The following is a 26,763-nucleotide window of genomic DNA, read 5'->3' as shown; positions in this document are numbered from 1 at the left end:
TACTCAACTATTTTGAATTCATCAGATTTATACTAAATTCTCTGCTGCACTTATGACGGTTTTGAACCTTCCTAAGCTGCCATGTTTGACAGGAAACCAAAAATCCACAATAAAGGGACCAGTTGCACTTCCCTTGAGCCCCTAAACATCCCACCTGCACTCTTTCCTTGTCATTTTTTTCAAACTTCAAGTTCCTACCAGCATGAACAGCATACGTTCGTACACCATCAACGAACTGTTCCTTGTCCACAAAGGTTGTCCCCAACTCTCATTTGTAATCAGCCATGGACTTTGGTTTCTTAAATGTACCAAAATAACCACTCATCCCATCATGTTCTGTCTCACTACCACTGCCTTCAATGCTACATAACTCTTCTGACTCCCAACTATTATCAGACAGTCCTCTATCTCTACTCCTACCATCATTTTCTGATTCACTTGCACTGTCTTCACTATCATGGTTGTGTGAACTACGACCAACTTCGCCTGACCCCAAACCTTGACCATAATCAACATTTATTTCTACATCAACTACGCCTTCAGTACCTCCATTACCACAACCCCATTCGTCTCCATCACTATCTCCTATACAGTCTGCATCAGAATCAATCCAACTATCAACCTCAACCCTTTCATCATCACAATCCCTTTCATTATCAACTCCAACTTCTGCTTCACCAGTACCCACATTCTGAACTGGCACTTCTTCTTCACCTGGTCGCACATTCTCAACTCCAACTTCTTCTTCAAGTGTACCCACATTCTGAACTCCAACTTCTGCTTCACCAGTACCCACATTCTCACCTTCAACTTCTTCTTCCCCTGGTCGCACATTCTCAACTCCAACTTCTTCAAATGTGACCACATTCTCAACCACTTCACCTTCATCTGATCCAATTTCAGTGTCTTCGTTCCTAGCATCATCAACTGGAGCAGAAGTAACATCTTCAGGTGGAGCAGACCAGACTACAATCTCAGTTCCTAGTACCTCAAATTCACTAACAGCATGACTGTTTTCTCCACTCTCTACAGGTCTCCCATCATCTCCTTCAGGTTCCACTATATTATCATCTACCTGGGCTTCATCAACTCCATGCACAACAAACATATGCACTTCACCAAAATGCCTTGCGATATGAAGCATATTAAGTGCACCCCTGTCATCATTCAAAGGGTGCAACAACATCTCTACACAATAACACAATCCCTTTATGCTATGATACCCCATTTCCTTGAGAGACCCCAATATTTCGAAATAACTCCAGCAGTCAAGATCGCATGACCAATGAGTAGTTTCTCCACCAACATACTTACACCACTCATTTTTAGCAAATTCACCACGATGGTGGACCACAACCTCAAACCTCTCATCCGACATTGGAAACACAAAAAAACACACAAAAAACCTGCAAATGGTAAACAATGTTTAAATGGGGGGACCAAATACGCTTTCTATAACCGACAAACCGACAAACCGACAAGTTACCATGAAACCCACCCACCACAGATAGCGACAACAGAAGCAATTAAAAATGGTGGGTTACCAGCGAAAACAATAAACAATGCAGCACCGATTATACAAAACCCTAATCATTAACACTAAACCCAATCAATTCTGACAAACAGCATGACATACCTTCACGATGAGATGGCTTTTCCCTCCGCACCGATTGAACAAAGATGAGCGACGAAATTTGGATGCCACCCAGAATGCCTGACTAATCCACAATTGAACAAAGACGAGCCCCAAATCCACAATTTCAAATAGCGACAACGAAATCCCTAATTGGACCCCCAAATCCACAATTTCAAAGCGCAATGACGAAATCCCTAAACCTAAACCCAATTTAATGACACATTAACCTTAATCAGCACAGTAAAAACGTCCAACTCACTGAACAGTATCCACGTCACACAACATCACCACGCTGGCATTGTTCCGTTAACGATTTTGACGGAATTAACGAAAAAGAGTTGATTGAAAACAAATTACGAAAAGTAGGACCAAACTGAAAACATTTTCAAAAGTAGGACCAAACTGAAAAAAGTGGTCCTAAACTAGGACCAAAAGACCATTTAAGCCTAATTAATAACAGTGAAACTAACTTGATATAAGTAAATAAATTCTTATACAAATAAGTCAATAAAAATAATTAAAATACGTTTTAGCTCAGTGATTGATTTTGATAGTGTATCATTTGATATGGATCTTCCCCAGTATTTGTCCCTGGTATTTGTCCCTGCTTTCATTTGCAAACTCCTCCGTTACAAAATCAGAACCCTAAATTGACAGCATTCTCATTATTTTCCCATGGGTTCGAGAGGAGCCACCGTTGTGCTATCGAGAGCAAACAGGATAAGAACGAAGCTGCAGTCGGCGCTGGAAGCCACCGTTTTAGAGGTGGACGACGTGTCGCACCAGCACGCGGGTCACGCCGCCGTGAGGGGAAGTTCCGACAAGGAGACCCACTTCAACGTGAAGATCGTTTCGTCTAAGTTCGAGGGTCAGAACCTCGTGAAACGACACCGTCTCGTCTATGACCTCCTCGCCGACGAGCTTCAGTCCGGCCTGCACGCCCTCTCCATTGTCGCCAAGACGCCCAACGAAACAAGTTCGTCTAAATGACGCATCTCGAAAGCTTGAAACTTTTCGGATGTGAGTTTGAAGCTTCGATCCTCCCATTGTTTTGAACTTGTTTGCAAACTGAGTATTTGACAGATCAAGGATCAGGTAGAACCTGTTAGGATTAATTTGTACATGACTGCATATATAAGAAGAAGATGTGAAGGAAAAACTGAAGTACGAAAATTAGTCTGTTTACAAGTTTAAATTAACTTAATACTAGTGAGTTTTTGCAGATTATATACTATGGTTGAGTTAATTTTAACCCGTAGATAAATTTATTTCGTTTTCTTTACTTTATTGGTCCATATATAGAAAATGATTGGTGATCACAGTCGTGACCAAAACACTAAGCTTTTAAATTTGGGTTATGGTCTATTGGTGATACTTGATAATGTGGGAGATTGTAGAAAAATACATTTAATGTGGCTGCAATTATGGTCTCAAAATCCTTGATGTTTGGCTGTAGTAGCAGTTGTTTATAATGTGTTTTGGGTTGTCATGCTGCGACTTTTGCTGTCTTTGTTCGTTATATGTTGCAAAATCAAGGATAGTAATTAGACTGCAACTGTGGCTGGAACTGCGATTAAAATTAGCAGTGACCACTGATTTAATAGCTTTAGCTTGAAAGTCAGTACCATATCTTAGTTTACTTCATTCACCGGTCAAATATGTATCTTGTCTGTCAAGATTTTTGTGTAATGGTGGTAAATCTTGTCACTTTTTTTCTTTGATGCTTTGATTGCTTTCAATGATGAGTTTCCACAGTTCCATTTGTGGCTGTCAAACTCGGGTGTTCAACAACAAATTCGTCTGAGTTTAAGAGCTTACCTCTCCAAATTGTCCTCACTTGTTTGTGGAAGTCTCTTGATGGAACTGCTCACTAATTGGGTGGGTTTGTTCAAAACCATGAGCTGAAGTCCAATTTCGTGAGTTAATAACTGCTTTGATTTTCAGCGAAGCAATGATGAGTTGTGGCTGGACTCTAACGATTAGGACTCGGCTCTCTTATGTCTCTCTATTGCTTGATTCTCACGAAACAGAGTTCAGTTTTTGCTCTGTCAAATTAACAAAACAGAGCCGTCTTGTATTGACGTCATCTCTCCCCTTCTGATGCATGTCTCACCTTCTGTGACAAAGTTGCACCCCTCTGTTGGCTGGGTTGAAGTTGCCACTTCTGACACACCTTCCTCTGCTATTTGCAATAGAAAAAAGCTCCTTCCTCTGTCACACTGACCCGTTGAACTCATCCACTTGTATGAGACTCATTTTGGTCTAATCATTGCAGTCTTGATCTTGTGTGTGACTTTAATTATGTCACACTGGTAGATCTAGTTCCCTGTGGTTTTGTTTCCTTGCTTTGTTGTTGTGAAGTTGAAATATTGAATTATTGTCGTATTTACAGTATTATGTTTATGAATATATGTTATTTAAGGTTTTTTAATATTAATTTTTAAATTAGGTAAAGTCTTAAAAATTTAAGACTCAAGTCTATGAAAGCTGAGTTTATACATAGATTCTTTTAGTTTGACACATTTTCTTCTACAGTGTCATTGATGGAATCTGACTAAAGCTCCTATGATGAATTAACCTGATGCCATAAAACTTCTTATTTCATCGTTCCAATTCCTGAAGATTAGTTAGTTTTTCTTAATAGTGTAGAAGAAAGAATAAATCTGAGGAGCTTCTGTCAAACTTTTTTATATTTTTGTAAACGGTTTTTCCTAAAGAAGTGCTTACAGGGTTGTTCTTTGTAACTTCTTACAAACAATAAATATGTAAGGAAAGACATCGGATCAGTGATAACAGTATGACCACCAAAGGGAGAATGGAAGCTGTCAATCAACCTATTTCTGTAATGTTTTTATGCTGATATTAGGCCAAAACATTTTAAAGTGTGTCTGGTTTTCTTCCTGCTAGTACTTGTTAAATTGCTGTATGTCACTTCGAAATTTTTGTTTTAAATATATTTTGAACTGCTTTTGCATATTTATTTTTATTTACTTTCCTTTTCAGTTTTCTTCAACTTTGCTGGGAGGATGTCTCAGTGGAATTGATGCATAGAAGTATCCACTAGAAAGATGGTGGCAAACCCTCATATAAGATGGAGAACAGGGAAACTGAATTTCGTGGCTTGGATTTTTAGTGGAAGTGATTGAATGATGGAATAGATAACAATTATAATATGAAATTTTCACTTTGATTTTGCATATTGACTTACCATCTTTGACCTAAGTCTAGATAAATACCATATTTAGATTAAATTTTTATTGAGAATATTTATTTATTATCTTTTTATTTAAATTAACTTTTAAAAAGTAGTTATTATTTTATATTAAGATTGAAATTTCTCTCAATGATTATTTCATTTCCTTTTTTTTTAATCAAAATATATTTCTGTTATTATTGTTCTAATTATGTTATTTGTGGATAAAAGTTTTTGTTAGCATACTATGGTTAGTTTGGTTGGTTAATTTAACTATAGAAAAAAAGTGTTTTTAATGACCTGAATGATTTTTGGCTGTTGGTTTAAAAAAGACTGTCAACATGATTTATTCTGGAACTTTGTTTAAATTGTGATAGAAAATAGATTTTTCATATAAAAAAAAAAGTGAATTGTATTAATGACAAATGAATGCTTAAACACAAGCTGTATATATAGACAAAAACAATCGGTATAAATCATATGTTTATTTTTATTTTATTTTTTTAACTTGTTCATGCGGTTTTTTCAAATAAGTCAGTGACAAAAAAAAAATATTATTGTTTTAAAATATTCTTGTATTGTAAAATCATATATATTTGTTTTAAATGTATTTTAAAGTTGATTTAACAATAATTTCAATTCTATTTTTTTAAAATGCATGCTGTTTTGAAAAATAACACCCATGCTCTCAAAACCATGAGAAATAAGAACAGATAATATTTTTTAAATAAAAATTAAAAAATAAATATCATAAATTAAAACTCAATTATAAACATTTGAGAAAAGAAAACAATAATGTTATGTTGTCTCACTCTAGCCATATTCTGGTGGATGATATTGGTAGGATAACATTAATAGATAATAAGACGAGTTTATAATTGGGGTTTTAACAATAGCATTTTGTTGTTTCTAACAGTAAAAATATAATTTTATTCTTCCCTTTTTTTTTCTTTTAATTGATGGAATATAACATACATATTAATTAGGGTAAAAATATATTTCCAATATTTTTAGTCTTTATCTATTTTTAGTTAAATTTCATTTCTGTTCTTTACTCATTTAAATTAAAGATCTTACAACTACATACATGCACTAATTTATTTTCATTTATTTAAAATTGTAAACTATCTATATTTTAATGCTGCCTGTCTTCTTCTTCTTCCTTTTTTTTAACCTTTTTTACTAACATACATTTCTTCAGTAATTACTGAACATAGTGCTAATATTTCCTTTTGTTATACAACTTATGTTTCAATACTAATACTTAGTACAATGCAATTAATCTCAGATTTATTAACTCATTAGTATCTTAAAATCAGATTTGGTTATTGATTTCTTGAATTAGACACTTGGAAAATGAATGTAGTATTGGACCATTAGGGATCCATATATATATATATATATATATATATATATATATATATATATATATATATATATATCATTTTGTAACTTATTTTAATCTTTGTAATTTAAAAAATATATATTTATAATAAATAAAATGTAATTAGTTTATTTAATAAAATGAATATTTGTATAATTTATATTTAGTTTAAAATAACTGAAGAACTTTTAAAAAAATAATAAATTATACAGCAAAAAAGAAAAAAATACCATTACTAGTTAATGTAATAAAGTTATAAAAATAGTAAAATAGAAAGTTATATGTAAAAAGTACATACACAAAAAAGAAAAATTACCTTTATTAGTTAGTGTAATAATATTATAAAAATAGGAAAATATAAATTCTTTTTGTTATGTAAATGCTTTTTTAAAATAATATTTAAATTTGAAAAATTAATTACTCAAAAGATAAAATTAGAAAAAAAAATATATATATATATATATACAGAAAAAAGAAAAATCACCTTTATATTGTAATAAAATTATAAAAATAGTAAAATAGAAAGTTACATGTAGAAATTATATACACAAAAAGAAAAATTACCTTTATTAGATATTAATAAAATTATAAAAATAATAAAATATAAAGTTATATATTCTTTTAAAATTATATATTTTAATATAATTAAAATGTGACACATGAAAGTGAAAATCTATTAAGTATAAATATAAATAATATATAATATATTTGTTAAAAAAATTATTAATCATTAAATTTAGCAAGAATATTATAAATCCATAATAGAAATTTATAACAGAATTGAAATTTTAATCATGAATAAGACATAAAACAATTTTATAGTTTTTTAGGTGAACTATAATGAATATATTGTTTTTTTTTTTTTTTTGTGAGTGATTTTTATCATCACCACTCCATACACAGTTACAGAAAACCCTTCCTATTCCTAAAGTTTCACTTTGACGGCAGTTTATATTCCCCAGTAAGGCTACTCTCAAATCAAATCCTTTGTGCCCTAATTCCTCAAATCGGAACCTCACTCTCCATCGCCCCAGTCCTTAATTCCGATCAACGCCTTTGTAGTCGTTGATTATCAAGTATTTCATCACATCTTCCATCCATTTTACAATACAGTACTTCCCTTGTATATGTTTTATTTTCTTAGAATATGATTTTGAGGGTTTTCTCCCAGAAATAATCGATGTGGATCTGTAACTTTGGGACCAAAATTAGGGGAATTCGGTCAAGTAGTAGTTCTAGAAGCGTCTTTGTTTCTAAACCCTCCAAAAGATTGTTCTTTGTTTTTATTTTTCTCTTTTGTTGGCTGTAATGTTTGCATGTGTTTATATTTGATTGAACTTTGATGCTAGTGTTTACCATGTTGATATGGGTTCAGTTCTTGATTTTTTTTTAATGGGTCTGTTTTTTTCCTTTAAAGTACAAGATTTTACTTAGTGAAAATGTGGCTGCGAGTTCTGTGTGAGGATTTCACCATTCTGAATTGAAAGGAATTGTGTGACTATATGATCAATGTGTCTTTGACTCTATTTAACTTTTTAAATCTTCACAGATTTTTTCCATGACTAATTGGTTTAATGTACCTGTAGTCCTTTTTTTTTTTTAATTTTGAAAACAGTGTGATTAATTTTTGATTAATACTTGCGTGTTTAATCGAGGAGGTGTTTTAAAATGTAAGATAGTTGTTTCTTGTTTGATTTTGATGTGTATTTACAGTTTTACTTTTTTTTAGTCCACTTTATTTATCTAGAACTTGGGGCTTTGTAGGTGAGTTGGGGAGGGAATGCACTTTGGTTGTTCATTGTTTTCATTGATTCAATTAAGAATCTAATGATCTTTATTGTTCATGCAGTCGGTTGGTGGAAACTCTGTTATTCTGTTTTATTGAAGAAGTTCGACAATGGATGATTGGGGTAATAATATCTTGGCTTCACTTTTTGCTTTTATATCCACATAAGTTGTTTGATGTTAATGTAATGACTGGAATCTTGCTTTTATTGATAAAATTCTTTCATTATATGGTATGTAAAAAATTTCATTATTTTCATTCAGTATGTATTTTTCTTTTTTATATTTTTTTACCTCCAGTGTCCAGACATATTTGACATTTTCTCTTGTCATCATCTTTTTTTTAGGATATTATTTGTATGTTTCACAAATTATTAGAGAAAACTATCTATGAATCTGCTTGGTGCTCATGTTTTGTTCATTGTCACTATGTTTTGAATAATTTAAAAGGTATGAGATTTGGTTAAGCTATCAATTTGTATGTATGGACCTTGTCATAACAAAAAATGATTGTAATATTAATTCATGTTTGAATCAGTAAAGATTAAATAAGCCCATTACTTTAATAGTTTTGTTCTATTATTTTTAATAGTAGTTAAAATGGATAAATTTATAAGGAAATGCTCAATTGTAGATATGAATTTTGAAAACTGTAAGCAAATCACATTACTCAAAGTCAGACACTTTTAACTGATTTTAAATCTTTCCAACTAAAAATAAATTTATTTTAATTTCAAATACAACATATGTGTATGAGCCTGTATATTATGTTTCTTCTACTATCTTTTGTAGCCTGTTAATTTGAGACTGTTTGTTGCAGAGGATGAACAAATTGCTCCTCTTGATCTTAAATTAAAAGATCCAGTTAAAAGTAAATGGGATGATGAGGATGTGGATGATAATGATGTGAAGGAATCATGGGAGGATGAAGACGAACCTGCTCCGGTATGAACAATTGAACATGATGTAACGGCAACTAATTGTTTGTGTATGATTGTACTTGTTTGTGATCTGGGAAGTAAGATGGCCATTTCCCATTCCTATCAAATAACATTCCTGTTGGTTATTAACACACCTTTTATACTAATGCTATGCTATGCCAATGCAACTTCTGTTACTATAGTTATTAGCCAATGTGATTTATACTAGAGTCTGGTAGTTATATTTTTTTTATCTTTGTTTATCTGTCCATTATCTTCTATAGAGGGGGTTGTATAAAACTAAAAAAATTGCAGGTAGTTCGGTACACACTTTTATCAATAATTATGTTTTTTACTACAATTAAATTAGAGTTTCGTGATTATTTCAGTTTTGATTTGGTATTTCTAATAATTATTCTTCTGTTTTCTCCTTAGTTATTAATTGCCAGAATTTGTTTGTTACTTTGAATAATGTTGTCAGGCACCTGCAGCACCTGCTGTAAAACCTACTGAAAAGGCTTCAAAAAAATCCTCTGATAAAGCTGCTGATAAGAAGGGTAAGACAATAGAACCCATAAAGGAAGAACCATTGGATGCTGTGGCTGAAAAACTTCGCCAACAAAGGTATATTGTCTTTTATCCAATTTGAGCTTCCAGACGTTGTTTTATAATGTTTGTTATGAGTACACTGACAGGTATAACTTGCTACTGAACTTCACATGTAAAAGTGTGTGGGTATGCTACATATGCTGGCTAGGAAAGTATGATTGTGAACAAGGGAAAATTGTAACCCGGCCATAACACTGAATTTTCATAGTTGGTTTCAATTACTCTTAATGCAACTTGGTTTTGTTTGCATGATAAAACAGTCTGCTAAATATCAATTATTGTGTTGTTTAAGTACATTTCACTTTGTTAGGGCTATGTGTTCTTTGACTTTTACTTGGACTACTTTGTTTAAGTGCAATGATATATAGGTTTACTTTTAGTAGTTGCAGTATTTACATAAAGATATCTAAGGGGTTTGTGTCATCTAGCTCTGATAAAGAAACATGAAGACATTTAGAAAAAGGCAGATCACTAACTTAGACAATGCAGTTTTATCTAGTTTCCTATTTATTTTATCACAGATTAGTTGAAGAAGCGGATTATAAGTCCACTAAGGAATTGTTTGGTGGTGGAAAAGATGAAAAGAACCTTGACACTTTCATACCGAAATCTGAAAGTGATTTCTTGGAGTATGCAGAGCTCATCTCACACAAGCTTCGTTCTTTTGAGGTCAGTTAAATACTCCTGCTTTCTTCTTTCCTTAAATATGTGTCAAAAGTGCATTCTAATTTTCTTTTCTGAAATGCAGAAAAGTTTTCATTATATGGGCTTGCTGAAGGCAGTAATGAGACTATCAATGACCTCTCTAAAAGGGGCGGATGCCAAAGATATTGCATCTTCAGTAACTGCCATTGCAAATGAGAAGATCAAGGCAGAAAAAGAAGCCAATGCTGGTAAAAAGAAGACAGGTAAGTTCATATTGGATGCCCTTTGTTTCTGTTCTATTTTTGTTGATTTTGTCTCATTTCTTTTGGGTGTTTTCGTTGTTTTTATACTGCAGGTGGCAAGAAAAAGCAACTTAATGTTGACAAGCCTGATGAGGATTTTATACCTGCTGATCGATATGATGCTCTGGATGATTATGATTTCATGTGAAAATTTTTGGTCCAGTTCCATTCATATTCAGTTACGGGATTCAACATAGGACGTTGGGACAAGACCCTTCGGCATACCCTTGTCAAAAGTTAATGAGTGCTGTCCCGTATTTTGTCTTAATAAGAGTGTGCATCAGTGTTTTGTTTTCTCATCGTCAATTTTGTCACCCCCATATACTTGGAAGTTAGTTATATGATTTATAGAACTTAAAAAGGTTTGAAGATGAACGTGGCAACATTCAACATTACCTTCAACTTGGGGACATTTAATGTTCTTGGACTGTAAGAATAGAACTTGACTTTTTTTTTGTTGTTAAGGGAACTTGTCATTGTCTTCTGTTAATGTCGGATTTTAGCATTGATTTCCTGTTTGATGTGCACTGTAATGATAGAGATGAATACAAAATGCTTAGTCAAAAGAGCGAGTCCTTATTTGAATCCTGGTCCCTTAGGATTAAGATGATGATTAGCTTACAAGAATCAATCCTTCATTGAAGAGTAAAATATCCTATGAAAGAAAATGTAATGGTAAATTTTAAAAATATGCGATATTGAAGTAGACTTTTTCCTCCACATTTTTTCATCTATCTATAAAGTTATTAATTTCCTTTTCAATCACTTAATTTTCTCGACAACATGTTGGTTCTCCCGTTGAAGTCTGTTTTGGTTTTCATGGTAAAATTCAGTAATTGAAAGGACAAAAATTTCCCTCCCTCTAATGTCTTTTCCCATGTACAAGTGTCACTAATCTTTTTAGTCTGTGCACTCAAAAACTGAAAAAATTACCATTGACAATTATGCAAATTGCATCAGAAGCAAGACGAGTTTGTGAGCTATCATCCATGAGGAAGTTGGCAAAAGTGTGTAAATAATTATGTCTTTGGTCCCTTGATTCAAATAAGACATGGATTATTCCATATTTCTTTTAAGGTTTAATTATGTCTTTGGTCCCCATTTTGGAGTCAAAATCTCAAAATGGTACCCAAACTTTTAAAAGTCTCAAAATGGTCTTTTTTTTGTTGAAACATCTCATATTTGCTCTTTCCGTCAAGTTGTCATCGTGACAGTGACATAGTGATGTGGCAGTGACACGTGTCAGTATTACGCCACGTGTCATTTCCTTAGTCTCAATTTGGTCCCTTGATTTTAATTTGTCCTAATTTAGTCCCAATTTTTGTAAAAATTAGCAATTTTGTCGCTCTTCAAATTGAAACAAAAATTAATTTTATATAAATGTTATACAAATATTTTTATTAAATTTGATATTTTTATTCAAATTGATATTTTTATTATATATTTTTAACATAGTTAAGTTTATTTAAAATTATGTTTTACATTCAACTTTACTTAAAATTGTTTTCAAATTTTAAATTTATGTGTTTTATTGTTACATGAACTAGTTAATTTATGAATTTTTTTCTATTAACATTATTTTCTATTAACAACTTTTAAACCATTTTAAATAAAGTTCAATGTAAAATATTAATTAAATGAACTTAATTTGGTTAAAAATATTTACTTGAAATATCAATTTTGATGGAAATATTTGTGTACATTTATATAGAAATTAAATTTGATTTCAATTTGAAAGGGACAAAATTGCTAATTTTTATAAAAATTGGGACTAAATTAAGACAAATTAAAATAAAGGAACCAAATTGAGACTAAAGAAATGACACGTGGTGGGCGTAATACTCACACATGTCACTGTCATTGCCACATCACTCTGTCAATGCCACGTGGCACGATGACAGCTTGACACGTGACAATTTTTTAATTTTTTTTAAAAAATTCAAAAAAAAATAATAAAAAAATTTAAAAAATCGAGGAACTGACACGTGGCACTTCCTCATTTGGGTACCATTTTAAGATTTTGACTCCAAAATAGGGACTAAAGGCATAATTAAACCTTCTTTTAACAAAAAAGTTTGAACATATTTCACCAACATTTTCTTAAATTATTGAGTGAGATATTAAAAACAGAATACTCATTTAAACTCCTTCATATGGTGCAGTGTGGTGTATAAATTATCTAAAATAAGTTTGTTCTTAATCCACATTTGGATAAAAAAAAAAACAATGTTAGACACAAAGAATTCATGAAAAAAATAGTGTGCTTAAATTTTAAACTGCCTCTTAACAAATGTCTAAATTGGCGTTCAACTTTTATATATTGTACAAAGAAAAAAGTTAACTGAGTTGAGTTCATCCCTAAATTATTCGGGAATTTTAAAGAAGTTTTAAAACTTTTTTTTTAATCTAATTCTTAATTGATTGAAATATCAATAAATTACAATTTATGATAGTTTTAAAAAAGTTAAAAAAGTCAGTTATCATACATATTATATAGATATAGAGAGTTAGAATGCTCTAGAATATTTTCAAACAATTTAATAATTTACTAAAGATGATTATATACTAAAGATATATTTTCTAATACATTATCGAATAATTAAAATAACAAAATTTCGTGGTCTATCTTTCTTTAATATTTTTTTAAAATTACCAAATAGGTTTTTAATTCTTATAAGATGAGTAAGTATTTATTTTGATTTTATAATTTCTCTTCTAGTTTTTCTAAAATTAAACAAAAGGTCAAATAACACATTAGTATTATGATAAAATATTAATATACGACATATATGACATATAAAAAAACTTCTAATTTTTTTTTTAAATTCATAAAATAAATTTCATTTAATAGTTTTTAAATAAATATTAAAAATGACAATAAAAACAGTGTTATTAAATTAAAAAAAAGATATTTATGAATATTAGAATAAAATGTCACTAACTACAAACAATTATTTCCGATTTTACAAAGACAAATAAAAAAATATATCGGTCAAAATCAATTCTTTCTAATTTTAATTTTACTAAAAATATATTTAAGATTTAAAACAAAATCAATTTAAAAAAAAAATTCAAGGAGTGTGTTTAAGAGAACTTCTTAAACAACGTGTTGGTGGCTATATATAGCTGTCATTGTTGACCTTATATGCATGTATCCGTGGTGCTTTCTATAAGCCACCCAAATTCCAAAGTTGATTATTGGAATCAATCACCAAATCTAGGAAGTGATGATTTTAGCATTTAAATGAACGAATGGAATTGCGTGTTTTCCTCTTTTCAATTCCATCGCAAACCGTGTTTCCCTCTGATCTTTTGGAGCCACAAATGAACGAAACCAGACCCCTCATTAAAGAAGGAATGATGAGCTGAAAACTGAAGAACACTCTTTTGAACCATTGTTTCCTCCACCCACTTCCCCTTTCTTCCCTCCTTTTTCTGTTTGTTCTTCCTTCGCTGGGACACATCCACAAACGGTGAAGGTTTTGCAAACATGAGTGGTAAATCCTCCGTCTCCAAGGAACTCCATGCCAAGCACACAAAGGTGCAATTTTTCCCCACACCTTTTCGTTTTTTCTCATCTACTTCATCTGGGTGATGATGATGATGTTGAGTGCTATCAACTATCGATTAGTTGGGTTTACGTTCATGTTTTTCTTTATCATAATGTTTTTGACAATGTGTTTTCGTGTATTGGGTCGTGTGAATCTAGCAACAACGTCTTTTACTTTGTTTTCTGAATGGATGCAGATATTAGAGGGACTTGTTAAGCTACCCGACAACAGGGAATGTGCAGATTGCGGAACAAAGTATGTGCCTTAGTTTCATAAGCCGTTGTTTTATGTTGAGTATAGATTTCATGTTTGCTTGAAATTACATAGGCACTTCATGTGGTTTCTTAAAAATTTGCATGAGATAAAGTAGTCGAGAGACGTGGAAATAACTCGCTTAAAAAAATACATAATGCAATGTGTTAAGGAATTAGGGGGATGAGAAAAATCTCTGATGGTACAAAAATAGTTAAGGAATTACTATAGAAGGGGTATTGAGTGAAAATCCAAGAAATTATCGGAGTGGCAGTGTAATTTCCTAATTTCAACTATAACAAGTCTCTTTCGGGGAGGGGGAGTCTTCAACAGTTTTGGGTACTTGTGTTCTATGCCCATGGATAATGGTTCTACATCAGATATCCAAAAGGATTTGTGTTTGTACTTAGTTCAAAGTTTTCCTTTTTATTCACTTTGCTGTTCATATCCTTTGATTTTGGGATCAGCTTGGGTTTTAGCACAGATTATTTACTTTGAAATTGTTTAGGTTTTTTTCATATTTTTTAAGAACATATTTTTAAAATTTCAGGGCACCGCGATGGGCAAGTGTGAACTTAGGAATATTCATTTGCATGCAATGTTCAGGAATTCATCGGAGTCTTGGAGTACATATATCACAGGTTTACATACATATCTTCTTCTGTTTCGGTGTACAAATTGATAATTGGCTAAGCCTTCTGATTTTGCTGCTAGGTGCGATCCACAACTTTGGATACCTGGTTGCCAGATCAAGTTTCTTTTATGCAATGTAAGAAGTACACAATTTGGTTTCATGTTTCTGAGTCAAAAATATTGTTAAGCATATTATGAGATAGTAAATAGTTAGATACTATGAGTAACTCGGTTGCCTTTTCAGAACAAGGGAATTAACTAGTTTTGTCAGAAGGTTAGATGTTGGTCTGTCAAAATTGTATTAGTAATTCATGTAAGTGGTATGGTACATTCCATATATATGTATGTAGATATATCATTTATATGAGATTACGTAATATCCATTTAATTGGTTGGTGAAACTAGATATTCATGGAAGATAGGATAATTGTTAGAAAAAATACTGAGCTCTTGAATTCTCTTGCAGCTGAATGCATTTAGTACTTTGGTTGTCTGCAGAATGTGTACCTAGCTCATCTCTTGATTTGTTGTATTTTATGCAGTAATGGGTAATGCGAGGTCAAATAAGCACTGGGAGGCAGAGTTACCGCCAAATTTTGACAGAAATGGATATGGAATCGAGAGATTTATTCGTTCGAAGTGAGTTGAAACTGTTAAGGAAATATTGTGAACAGCATTGCTTGTTTGCATAAGCTTAAACTTGCATCTAATTTACCCTATTTTGATGCTGTCAACTTGCTTAAAATTTTCCAGGTATGTGGAGAAAAGATGGGCTTCAAAGGGTGAACTACAACCAGCTTCAAAGTCAGCTGAAATAATCTTTAACCGGAATGAGTCACCAGCTACTGGGTCCAAGAGTGGTATTCAGAAGAATAGGAGATTGTCTCTTGAGGAAAGCATTCTTGTGAAACATATGAACCATATTCCGCTTCCGACAACAAGATCTCCGACACCAAGATCTCAGGAGGTATTCATGTTTAATCAAGTTCAATTCTGGATAAAGAATTTTCTTGCACTCATACCTATACATTGGATCATTTAAAGAACTACTAAGATGCACTGTTTAGTCTGCATATGGGTGGCCATTTACAGTTTACCTAGTTTACTATTAGATACTGTGATCAAAATGGTATCTTATTGAATTCAATGTCCACTCTGAAATATTTTTTCCATAATATTCTCTTTGTGCTCTTCTCAAAAAATTTTTGCCTTCCAATATCTACTACATCACAAAAAGCCGATAAAAGTTTATCTTTTGTAATTCAGCGGTCCCCTGATATGCAAAATAAGCTTTCACCTGTACCATTAAGGAGGCCATCTGCATCATATGATTTTGACAACTCCAGGATGAAGAACAATGGTACTGTTGACCATTTTGGCTTGTTTTCCCCCCCTAATGCTAAACAGGAATTCTCAACTACACCTCCTAGCTGGATAACGTTCGATTGTAAGACGGAAATACTTTTATTGCACATTTTTTGTTCAATATCCTTGCACTCTTCGTATTGGAACTAATAAGATGGTTTAATCTCATGTTATGCATTTCATGTGTGCAGGAGAAGGCTTATGAGGTATGTTTGTAGATTGTTGAGCTAGCTCTTTGTGTAGATGCCACAGCATTGTAGGTGAAGAAGGTCTTGTAATGTTGCATGAACTTTGAGCTGCATTGATCTGGTGTGTACTTCTCTTTTCCAACGATTGCAATGTTGATTTGATGTTTTGCTTTGTTTTCATTTTCAGATGACCCTTATATTTTTCCATATTTTCCTGAAATCATAAGATTTGTCATGGTCTGTGGCTGTAGAACTACCTGAAATAGTTCAACTAAGCTCAAAGTGCATCCTTATACAATACAATGCTTCCAACATTTGAGATAACTAGTTTGCATGTTGATAAACATTTGAGATAACCATGTTTCCAACTTTCTTAGTTTTAGTGCAAGAGATTGGTCTCACGTGCATAATTTGATACATGGCATATATCTTGAAAACAATTCATACTGAAGATTATGTTTCCTCACAGGTTTGATAACAACGTTTGCAATCAACACACTGCAGCAGGATATAAATTTTGTGCACATTTGCACTACTTTGGTGTTGATGTATCACAGCCTATGGTCGTTCATAAAATGGTTTGATCAGTACTGTAGCTTCTATCACTTTTTCCTTCTTACAGCCATTGGTTGATATTAAGAAAAGATCAAAGGAAGTAAATACTAAATAGCAGTTCTTTTCTTATCAGTGTCAGTTCAAGAGTCTGTGACTGGTGATGTTGTCATATGCCCCAGCCTAAGTTTGATCTTTTCTAGTGCAACCTTTTCTTTTATTCATCAGTGAAATACATAGCAATCTTAACCTTCTTTCTGCATCGAATTTTGGGTTGCTTATCAATGGTTCATTGGCCAGAAGTTTTATCTTAGTTGCCTTGAAACTGAAAATCTTGCAGTGCCATTACTGTGCAGGCTTTAACATTTCTAAGCAGGTGAGGAAATATAATGGTTTAATAATTGTCAAAATAACATTAGTTTAAATAGCTTTATAATACAATTGAAATAGTTTTCCCCCTCCTTTTCAAGGTTTTTTTTATTTTCTAATTACATATTATAACTTTTTTTTTTAAAAATCAAAATTTTAGTTAAAGTTTTCTGCTTAAAAAGGTGTATGATCGTGAGCAATTGGTCACAGAACCTAACTTTTAAAGCGTGTATATTAACGTGCTAATAAATAAGCCTTTAATATAATGAAAAGAATTTAATGATATTTTAAAGAATCAAAGCTGAACAAAATTTGTAATATTAAACATGGTAATTAGCAGTCAATTTTTTATTTAATGAATATTAAGTGTACTTCATTCAGAAATATATATATATAAATATGATGAAAAGACTTGAAAGTGACACTAAAAATTTACTCTGGGAGTAAATTTATAAAATATTTAATATGAATTGAGAATAGGTAACTTTTTCTCCTTTACATATTTCCATCTCATTCCAGCACAACATAAAAATATATTAATGGGTGCAAAATCGTCACGGTGAAACTGCTCGCATTGTAGTTTACCCTCCACAAAATCAAAATCTGATTATGAACCTCTCTATCTCTCTCAACGTATAAAGGCGGGAAAACACCGAAATTCTCCCTGGACGATCAAACTATGAAATCTCTCTCAACGTAGCTTCAAACTCTAACGTACTCTCTCTCTCTCCTTCTTTCTCCTTCTTCTTCTTCGATGCTTTCAGAAATCCACTTTCTAAATTTGCGGTAGCTTCAATTTCTTCTGTTCAGAGGCCATCTCCTCTCTGTGCGAATCTCATCTCGGTATGCCTCGTATTTTCTCTTTCGTTCTCCTCAGAAAATTAACTCATGTGTTAATTAACTTGTTAGTTGTCACATTAATTAAGTTTCAGATTTGGATTGTTGACAATTGCATCCAGAATTTTCTGAGCTAGACTTCCAATTCTGTACTGCGCAATTCAATTGTCTGTTACTTAGCTCTGAGTTTTTCTTTTCTTGTTTGATTCCAAGAAAAATGGAGAAACTCAGGCCAGCGTGGGCTGTCAAGGCAATCATCGTCATTGTTTTCACTTCGACTCTTTTCCGATGCGTCTGCGGCGAGAATCATACCGTCGGCGGAGCCTCAGGCTGGGATCTCAGTTCCAACATCCAGGCCTGGTCATCTACGACAACGTTTAATATCGGAGACGATCTCGGTACGTATCCATGTGTATATGTTCATCTTAATTAATCCACGCATGCGTGCACCACACACACATACATATGTTTCTTCATTTCCGTTCATCTTAATTAATCCAGCACGCATGCACGAAAGCATTTATATCTTAAGAGAAATTAATTTCTGCCAAGCATAACGTGTTCAGTCGCAACCTTCGAGTTTCAGATGGTTTAACAGCAGAGTAATAGTTAATTAGTTCAAGTTCTATTTTGAATTTTTGTTATCAGAATCGTTGAGGACAAACACGTTTTCTAATCTAGAATGCGTTATTTTCTCTGTAGCCAAAAATTCTGATCATTCTTCAGTACATTTTCGTTTATTTGGAAGATAGTTTAGCGAAGTGAAACGAACGATGACGAACCAAAGGGCATTTTCGGCACAAAAGATTATATTTTTTTTTATTGGTTAAATTAAAATTTCTTTTGCTCTTTATTTTTTAAATACAATTTTGATTTATTTTTCAGATTTTAGTATTTATATTTTAAAATATCTTTTTATCTAATTCTTCATTTTTCATGTGTATTTTTAAAATTTTAATTACTTAAATTATTTTTAAGGTATTTTCAATACATGTTAGATTTAAAGTTTAATTAAATAAAAAGTCAAAATGAAAAAGATATAAAATTAAAGATTCAGTTAAGGAATTTTGAAAATAAGGAAATAAATTCAGAAATAAAAAATAGAGAAACAAAAATGGTATTTTAAAAAATCAAAGCTGAACAAAATTTGTAATATTAAACTGTGAGCAAACTAAAATAATAAAAGTTTTGGCGTTGTTTGGCTGGCAGTATTCTCGTACACGCCGGTTCACGACGTGGTGGAGGTGAACCAACTAGGTTACGACACGTGTACGATAGCCAACGCGCTTGCCACGTACGATAATGGAGAAACCGTGATTCACTTAGGCGGAGCGGGAACGCGATACTTCGTGTGTGGCCGAATGGGCCACTGTCAACAGGGCCTTAAACTCCAAGTCCAAGTTCTAGCCCAGTCCAACAACGGAACCAACGACGATGAAAACCTAGACCCCGGTACCGCTTCCTCTCCTGCGCCTCGTTCTTCTCCGCCGCCTCCTTCTCCTCCACCGCCTCCTTCTCCTCCACCGCCTCACCGTGTCGAACACTCTCCCGCAGATGAGCCCTCACCCTGCGACTCTTCCGGTACAGACGAGCGTTTTGGGGTGGTGCCGTTAATCACGCTCGTAATCGTGCTCGCTTTCGCCCACGCTCCTTTCTTCTTCGCTTTTCCACGCCTCTGTTTTCATCTCATGCGTTTAAATTTCTAGCTTGCTGCATTTTAGTTTTACCTTGGCCTATTGCTCAGGGCGTATATGAATGTTTCGGTCTGAAATTGAATAATGAGTCTGCTTTGTGCGTATTCAATGTGAATATTTTCTCAGGATGCATGGTATGTACTTTCCTTTCTTGTAAAAGTACTAGTTGCAGCTCTGCATGCATATTCAAAGTGAATATTTTCTGTGGTTACAAATTTGCTTTTTCACTTGGCTAATGTTCTTTGTGTGAATAATAAAACGGGATGATGTATGTAAACTAGATAAGTAAAAAAGGGTGTGAAAATTGATGTCATCTTTAATTCCAATAATAGTTAAATTATTAATTACTGATTAGATTAATTAATCTTAGTTATGTTATAAAATTTTGGATTTAGTTAACTAGGTCCCTATATTTTTAATTGATCCGACTGGGTCAATCCAGATTAATTACATTTCCTATCTCAATGACGAAGGTAAGTGTTACTAATGCCATATCATGACATGAGAGACAATATGTATTATTAGAAGCAGGGAAATGTTATTTTCTTTCCACAAACTTTGAAATGTCTTTAACAAAAACAGAACCTTGCTAATCCATGGCCAAATGGTTGTAGGTTGGGCCTTTAACACCAGCAATTTCTTATCGCCTTTGTCTACAAGGTGCCAAGGCATTATTCGTGTCGCGTGATGATGGGGCGGCGTCCATAATATTGCTTAGCCCTTTAGAATACCATCATTAAATTCCAAACCCTGCAAGAAAGAATGTTGAAGTTTCAAATAATAATGCTGGTAGTTTGCAATTAAATTGTCATAGGTACTCATATTTAGACTTTGTATGCATAGATGGATGGTGTCCTTGGGGACCTACAAAAGGAATAATAGTAGCCGCTAGAAGTTACAAGTCTCTATCAGAGACAGTTTTGAGTGCTGCTTATTCAACCTAAATGCAAATTAGCAGCTTTCAATACACATTCTTACTCTTCGCCTCATTTCTTTTGCAAACTAAAATTAGTTTATTCATAGATTTATTTTAAGTAAAATATATATTTATCTTTTCTTGTGAAAATGTTTGTCCAGAGTCTTCTCTTCTCTGGGTCCCTATTCTCTGGTCCACAGCTTCCTTGTGCCATGACAACGTGTACAAGGAATTTCTTGGTGCTTTCCATTAGTGGTTAATCAGAAAAGGACTAGTCTTTGATAATGGCAAACAGTGGGTCTTATTCTTAGGTCCTCTAGCTTATACACTCTTCGTAATCAATATTTACACATAATTATTACCATAAGCAACGGTTATGCAGTGTCACACGCGTCAGACACTGATAATTCAAATTTCTACTAGAAGAAAATAACACTAGCTGTTGAATTATACTTGGCCATTTTGATGGCAGCAGAATTCATTGACAAAAGTAGAAAGCGTCAAAATAGAAGGAGAATGCAATATTATAATAAAAAACTGAACTTTCCCAAATGAAGCTAAAGGTATTTTGCAGGCAGAAGATGGGGGTCCGTGTCTGTGGCTTGGTTTGGTTTGGTTTGGTTTCTCACAAATAAAAGACTCTCTCACTCTCTCACTCTCACAACTTGGATCCACTTACATTTTCAATTGTACAAAGGTCCTACTTCTTTAAGAAGTTCTGCACTGAAACTTGATGACACAACAATAGACATGGGGCTCTTTCTGCTTCAATTTTCACTGGCATGTAAGGGGGCAACGTGCTTTCCGACCTAAGGGTGTCATAATTAAAATGAAGGCTTAAAGAAACAGCAAGTCCCACTAGATCTATAATGATCTATACCATGCTGACAGATACTCACCATGTGCTTCTGTTCTCCAAGTTTACTGCCATAATCCCATAATTTCATCCAAAACTAATTCTACCTTTGTAGACTTTGACAGCTTAACCAATCTGCTTAAGCCAACTTATCTCAATTGATGCTCACATGCAACCATGCACAGTTGAAAGGACAACTCACTCCTCACCCACACTACATTCAATTTATCTTCTTTCATGTACTTCAATCCATGTACCCAAAAAATTAATAAAATAAAAGGCTCAGTTCCTTTCTTGCCCCATAATACGCCAAAGGGTCTGGTCTACCAATGTACACGAGCTGCTATATATCAACTCCTTGCATGATGAGTACGGTTGTCACTTGTTATTGTTAGGTGTATATGATTTGGTTCAAATGGTATGTATCCAACTTTGTTCCCCCCTTCCTTCTGTGTCGGTTCTCTTGTAATTATAAAAGTAAAAAAGGACAACCATTCAGCAAATAGAATCTACGACGTAGCCTTTTTGTTTTTTAAATCATGTTTATTCATCTGCCAAACTCAAACCCACTTTCATCCAACTCCACTCAGACCAACACACTACTTTCTCACTCAACATGCATTTTAAAGCTGGATTAATTGGTAAATTATTAAGTCTGCATAAAATAGCAGAAATTGTACATTGGATATTAAACAATCGCCTCATAATGCTACCTGGGTTCAAACTACATAATCAATACAAACATTAGGTGATATGAGAAAAACTAAACTTCTGAATAGTTTAGTAGAAGATGTAGAGCAAAGAAATTGCACAACAGATTGGGAGAAACCTAACTTATGCCCACCATGTCACAAGAAACTTGACAAGGGAAAAAGTACACCATGTCTGATACTTGTCTTGGCTTCTTCACAGTCTCAGCAGCAAAAATATGTACACAGCATGTCCTGCCAATGGAGAAGAAAGAGTCAACATAGGGAAACCGACAATTGGAACTTATATATGTGGGATTTATTATATATATTACGTACTAATAATGTAGATTATAATTTTCCTACTCTTCAATCAAGTGTTTGGTAGGTGGAACAGTCTAATCAAAGCTAGATTCATTTAATTTCTCCAACTACTACTTATGTTTCGACAAGTGTTGAATGCCTAGTGCTTCAAGAATATAATTAGATGCATAGATATATGCACCATGGAATGAATGACAGTGTCACTTTTTCAGTCACAAAAATACATATTTGAGTATATATATATAAGAAGCTCTACATAGTCCTTCCTGAGGTCATACCTCGTAGGAAAAAGGATAAAAAGTTCAGCAGACATTTGATTATGTTTAATTTAGGTACAAAAAGATTCCATACGAAAGTGCTGTATTTAACTACTATTGCTAATCCAAACACTAATATGCGAACAGTTGTCATCTAGCATATGACAAGACTAACCGTTCTAAAAGCATAAGTGGGTTTGGAGAAAAATTACTGAAGGGTTTAATAACAACAAATATGTTACATATACATATGATTACACGCATATCCCACAGTGAAATTCTGCATAACACATGGATTTGGTAATGTGCTGACCTAATGCAGTGAGAAGAACTAAAATAAGCATATGTGATAAATACCTTCAAAATGGTCAACAAAGTTCCATAGATTCTCATCACTTTGCTAAATTTTCACTGTGACTGGTGAAAAAGAAAGAGAGTAGTAGCTAGCCACATCAGACACGGCGATTTACCATTTCCTTCAAACGCTGGATAGATTCCAGCCTCTGCAACTTCATTTGATGGTTGAACTTCTTAATGAAAGCTTCCGCCCTGCGATTCAGCTCCTCTAGACTCATGGATTTTTCCCTTCTCAAGGAAGCTCTATCGTTGAAAGTGTCTGACTTTTTTAGCTCCTTCTGAGCCCAAGCCACAGGGTCATCATCATCATCACCCTCCCCATTGCGACGAAATGGCTCTGCCTTAGCAATCCTTGCGCCCCATGTGTCGCTCTTCTTCAGCTGTGGCCTCATCGTTTTCCCCTGCCCCTCCATGATGGCCTTCCACGTGGCTTCCAGTGTGTCATCACCATCGGAATCCGGTAACAGATAATCATTGGTGCAATTTTCTAGCAAAGGGTGGAGCATGAATTTGCCATAGGACAAATCAGTCTCTTCAACCACCTTTTGTTCTTGCTCTTGCTTTTGCTCTAGCTGTTCTTGTTCTTGTTCTTCTTCAACCTCCTTTTCTTCTTCCTTGGGTTCATCTGTTTGGCTCTCTGGCTCGGTTGGGTGGCTGGTAGTGTCTGAAATGGTGGTGGTTGAGTGCTTGGGATCAGAGAGTGCAGGAGAGTCGGAGAAGTGTTTGGGGTGGGTATTGGTTTTGGAGGAAGCTGCAATGATGACGATGATGAAGTTGACAATGATGTAAAGGAATGGGAGTGTTAGCCAGCTTCTAACTGAGACCCAAAACTGAGGGAGAGTGGAGAGAAGAAGGTGGAATGTGTATGGGACTACTGCCACTTTAAACAAAACAAGAGTGGAGACAACCCCCATGGACATGAGAACAAGCTTTGCAGCCCACATGGCTGTTTCAAATCTGTTTGATTTTCTGAGAGAAGATGGTTTTTGAAAAAGATCCATCGCTGACATGTTGCAGGCAGCACTACTAATAATCACTCTTCACAACAACACGCAGATTCAAAGCAAAAAGCTTAGAAAAAATGAGAAGAATAAGACCCAGAAACAAAAACTTCTAGGTGGGTGGGGGATTTCACCAACTAGTACATAGACATGAACAAGCACCGGTTCTTTCTTCAGAGGAAAAACAAAAGAAAGGAGCTTTTTTGAAACTGAGGTTTGTGTATGAAAACCAAATTCTGAAAGTTTTTCATTTTTTTAAAACGGAGGAGACAAAGAAGAAGCAAGATTTGTGGTGAATGACTGCAGATCCTTGAAAGGTGATGAAACAGAAGAGAAAGGAACAGAAAGAAAAAAAGAAAAAAGTGAAGACAATGTATTGAGACGAAGGTGGCTAGAAGAACTCGAGTCCACTCTAGTCTCTAGAGTACAAAGAAAGAAAGAAGGCTTTTAAAGAAAGAGAGCTTTCAAATTTCACTGTTTCAGGTGCTGTAGTTAGCAGCAGAACCAACAAAAATTCCATTAGTACTGGGTATGCAGGGTGGTCATAGAGTGGTAGTAGAGGACCACATGAATGAACCAAGATCGGATTTTAAATAAACAACATGTATATCTATGAAATGAATTCCCAACCATTTTTCATTCCCAACCAAAGACACTGTCTGATGAATTCCCCACCGTCAGATTCTTCAACAACAGTGAAAAGGGTATGAGAAAGATGATAACTTTTGCACTCTCACCTTCACCTTCACTCATTGCAATATAGGAGGTGCCAGAGATATAACCACCACCGAAACTTTAACTATTGATTTGTGAAAAAAAACAAAAATGTTTGGATATATTTTCAGATTTGAAAAGTCAAGAAAAAGTAAACGGTTGAATTTGGGTGGAAAATGGTACATGTATTATTAGTTAATTAACCAGAATTAGGTTGGTTGTTAGCAAGGTTTATTTTATTTTAAGAAATGTAAGCAATATTTGAAGGTAAATTAAGTAATCCGAATTAAAGTGGTAGCTGCGTTGAGCGGCGGTGGCCACAATTTGCGGAGGTTGTGATTACAACTTTTGGCACCACTAACCTAAAGCTCCTCAACTAACCATAACACTACATGCTGCATGTATACATCACAAATTATTACCTTATTTTTAATCATTATATTATATCTACAGTTTCTAAAGTGAAGCATTTTTAAATTTTTAATGGTTACAAAATTAATATGATTGATATAAAAATTCAAGATTAATTATGTGTTTCGTTTTCAAAGAGTTTTAGAAATTACGTTTTATCTCTAAATTAAATTATATTATTGTTTATTACTGTAGTATAAAATATTATCTCTTACAAATAATATGTATATAACATAACATACGAAGTTTCACTGTGATTATAATATAACATCGAAATATCATTTATTAAAAAATATTTTATATTATTTTTATAAAGTAAAATGATGAATGAGTAAGTTTAGGAACCAAACACAATTTTTAAAAGTATTTAGAAAAAAATATATTTACTCCAAAAATTAATTATATTATATAATTATTTATGATGATATTAATAATTCTTCAACATGTATTTCATATATTTATTTCGAAAAATTGCTTTATATTAAAGTATCCTATCTGTGCCATATTGCTAGAAATATGAAATTGTAGATTTCTTTTCCAAAAAGAATAAAGAAATGAATGACTTTATCTCAATATACACATTCAAAAAAATTAAAACAGTCAAATCATCCTTAAATTTTAATATTTTAATATGTTTCGTGCAAACGCAATCTTAGCATTCTCATCTTTTGAATCATTTACTCATTTAGAAATATAATATTAACTCAAAATTTCCGAAAAAAGAAGAAGATAATAATAAAGATTTGTGAAAAAATTGTCAACTAATAAATATTATTACTTAAACTCAACATTCCACATGGTAATAATACTTAACTTGTTCCATTAAGCAAGGATTTTAAATTATACCAATAACATAGTGAAAAATAGAAACGGACAAATCACTATCTTTCAGTAGTTGATTTTGTTTCTTTATTTTATTCTTCAAATTGTTGATTGAAAAAAATTTTTTTTTTTTTGAAATCACTATTTCTTATTAGGTAAAAATTATATAAGTATTCTTAACAACACACATGAGTCGTATTAAACAGAAAGAAGTATTATAGTTAATAGAAGAAAAGCACACAAAAAATCAATAAGAAATCTTGCAATTAATATTATATTTTATCATTGATTTTCCCATAATCGTGTATGTTGGTTCCACCATAAACCATGCAATTAAGTGGTTGTCCTTTCACACACATTGAATTATTATGGTTATAACAGAGTCATAAACAAGTCATCTCAACAATATGGATAATAAGAAAAATAAATATCTTTTCAAAAAGAAAAAAAAACAACCATAAATATCTTCACTTACTTTGCATAGTCAGATAAGTGTCGTTG

The 26,763-nt window shown here is 33.1% G+C and overlaps 4 protein-coding genes and 1 long non-coding RNA gene across 7 annotated transcripts; 4 read left to right on the top strand and 1 right to left on the bottom strand.

Annotated features, from left to right (window-relative positions):
• The first annotated feature begins 2,194 nt into the window (after positions 1–2,194).
• On the top strand, positions 2,195–4,900 carry LOC114181362. The gene is made up of 2 exons (XR_003603805.1): positions 2,195–2,656; positions 4,640–4,900. It is a non-coding gene; the product is annotated as an uncharacterized LOC114181362 (long non-coding RNA).
• Positions 4,901–7,094: 2,194 nt separating this feature from the next.
• Positions 7,095–11,040, top strand: LOC114182614 (eukaryotic translation initiation factor 3 subunit J-like). Of its 2 annotated transcripts, none has more exons than XM_028069512.1 (7): positions 7,095–7,289; positions 8,063–8,123; positions 8,819–8,943; positions 9,400–9,542; positions 10,049–10,196; positions 10,276–10,435; positions 10,528–11,040. In XM_028069512.1, the coding sequence occupies exons 2-7, from the start codon at positions 8,111–8,113 to the stop codon at positions 10,620–10,622; spliced, it is 684 nt and encodes a 227-aa protein (XP_027925313.1). In that variant the 5' UTR covers positions 7,095–7,289; positions 8,063–8,110; the 3' UTR covers positions 10,623–11,040. The 2 variants fall into 2 exon arrangements, with proteins under 2 accessions (XP_027925313.1, XP_027925314.1); XM_028069513.1 differs by having other exon boundaries at positions 7,113–7,325.
• A 2,602-nt stretch (positions 11,041–13,642) lies between these two features.
• LOC114181872 (probable ADP-ribosylation factor GTPase-activating protein AGD15) lies at positions 13,643–17,271 on the top strand. Its single transcript, XM_028068486.1, has 9 exons — positions 13,643–14,015; positions 14,222–14,280; positions 14,828–14,918; positions 14,992–15,046; positions 15,453–15,549; positions 15,664–15,877; positions 16,177–16,357; positions 16,467–16,584; positions 16,933–17,271. Coding segments are annotated over exons 1-8 (750 nt in total). The 5' UTR covers positions 13,643–13,964; the 3' UTR covers positions 16,469–16,584; positions 16,933–17,271.
• A 620-nt stretch (positions 17,272–17,891) lies between these two features.
• LOC114181873 (uclacyanin 1-like) lies at positions 17,892–20,894 on the top strand. 2 transcript variants are annotated; one of them, XM_028068487.1, is made up of 4 exons: positions 17,892–18,227; positions 18,435–18,619; positions 19,431–19,843; positions 20,530–20,894. In XM_028068487.1, exons 2-4 carry the CDS (start codon positions 18,439–18,441, stop codon positions 20,653–20,655), a joined length of 720 nt encoding a protein of 239 aa, XP_027924288.1. In that variant the 5' UTR covers positions 17,892–18,227; positions 18,435–18,438; the 3' UTR covers positions 20,656–20,894. The 2 variants fall into 2 exon arrangements, with proteins under 2 accessions (XP_027924288.1, XP_027924289.1); XM_028068488.1 differs by lacking the exon at positions 20,530–20,894 and having other exon boundaries at positions 17,900–18,227; positions 19,431–20,043.
• Positions 20,895–22,304: 1,410 nt separating this feature from the next.
• On the bottom strand, positions 22,305–25,113 carry LOC114181871 (rRNA biogenesis protein RRP36-like). Its single transcript, XM_028068484.1, has 2 exons — positions 23,315–25,113; positions 22,305–22,631 (listed from the first exon to the last, which is right to left on the bottom strand). The coding sequence occupies exon 1, from the start codon at positions 24,322–24,324 to the stop codon at positions 23,410–23,412; it is 915 nt and encodes a 304-aa protein (XP_027924285.1). The 5' UTR covers positions 24,325–25,113; the 3' UTR covers positions 22,305–22,631; positions 23,315–23,409.
• Between the last annotated feature and the right edge of the window lie 1,650 nt (positions 25,114–26,763).

This window comes from Vigna unguiculata, chromosome 4 (assembly GCF_004118075.2).
Source record: "Vigna unguiculata cultivar IT97K-499-35 chromosome 4, ASM411807v1, whole genome shotgun sequence".
Taxonomy (NCBI): Eukaryota; Viridiplantae; Streptophyta; class Magnoliopsida; order Fabales; family Fabaceae; genus Vigna; species Vigna unguiculata.
The sequence above is the reverse complement of the archived record's forward strand: the minus strand, read 5'-3'. Positions and strand labels throughout refer to the sequence as shown.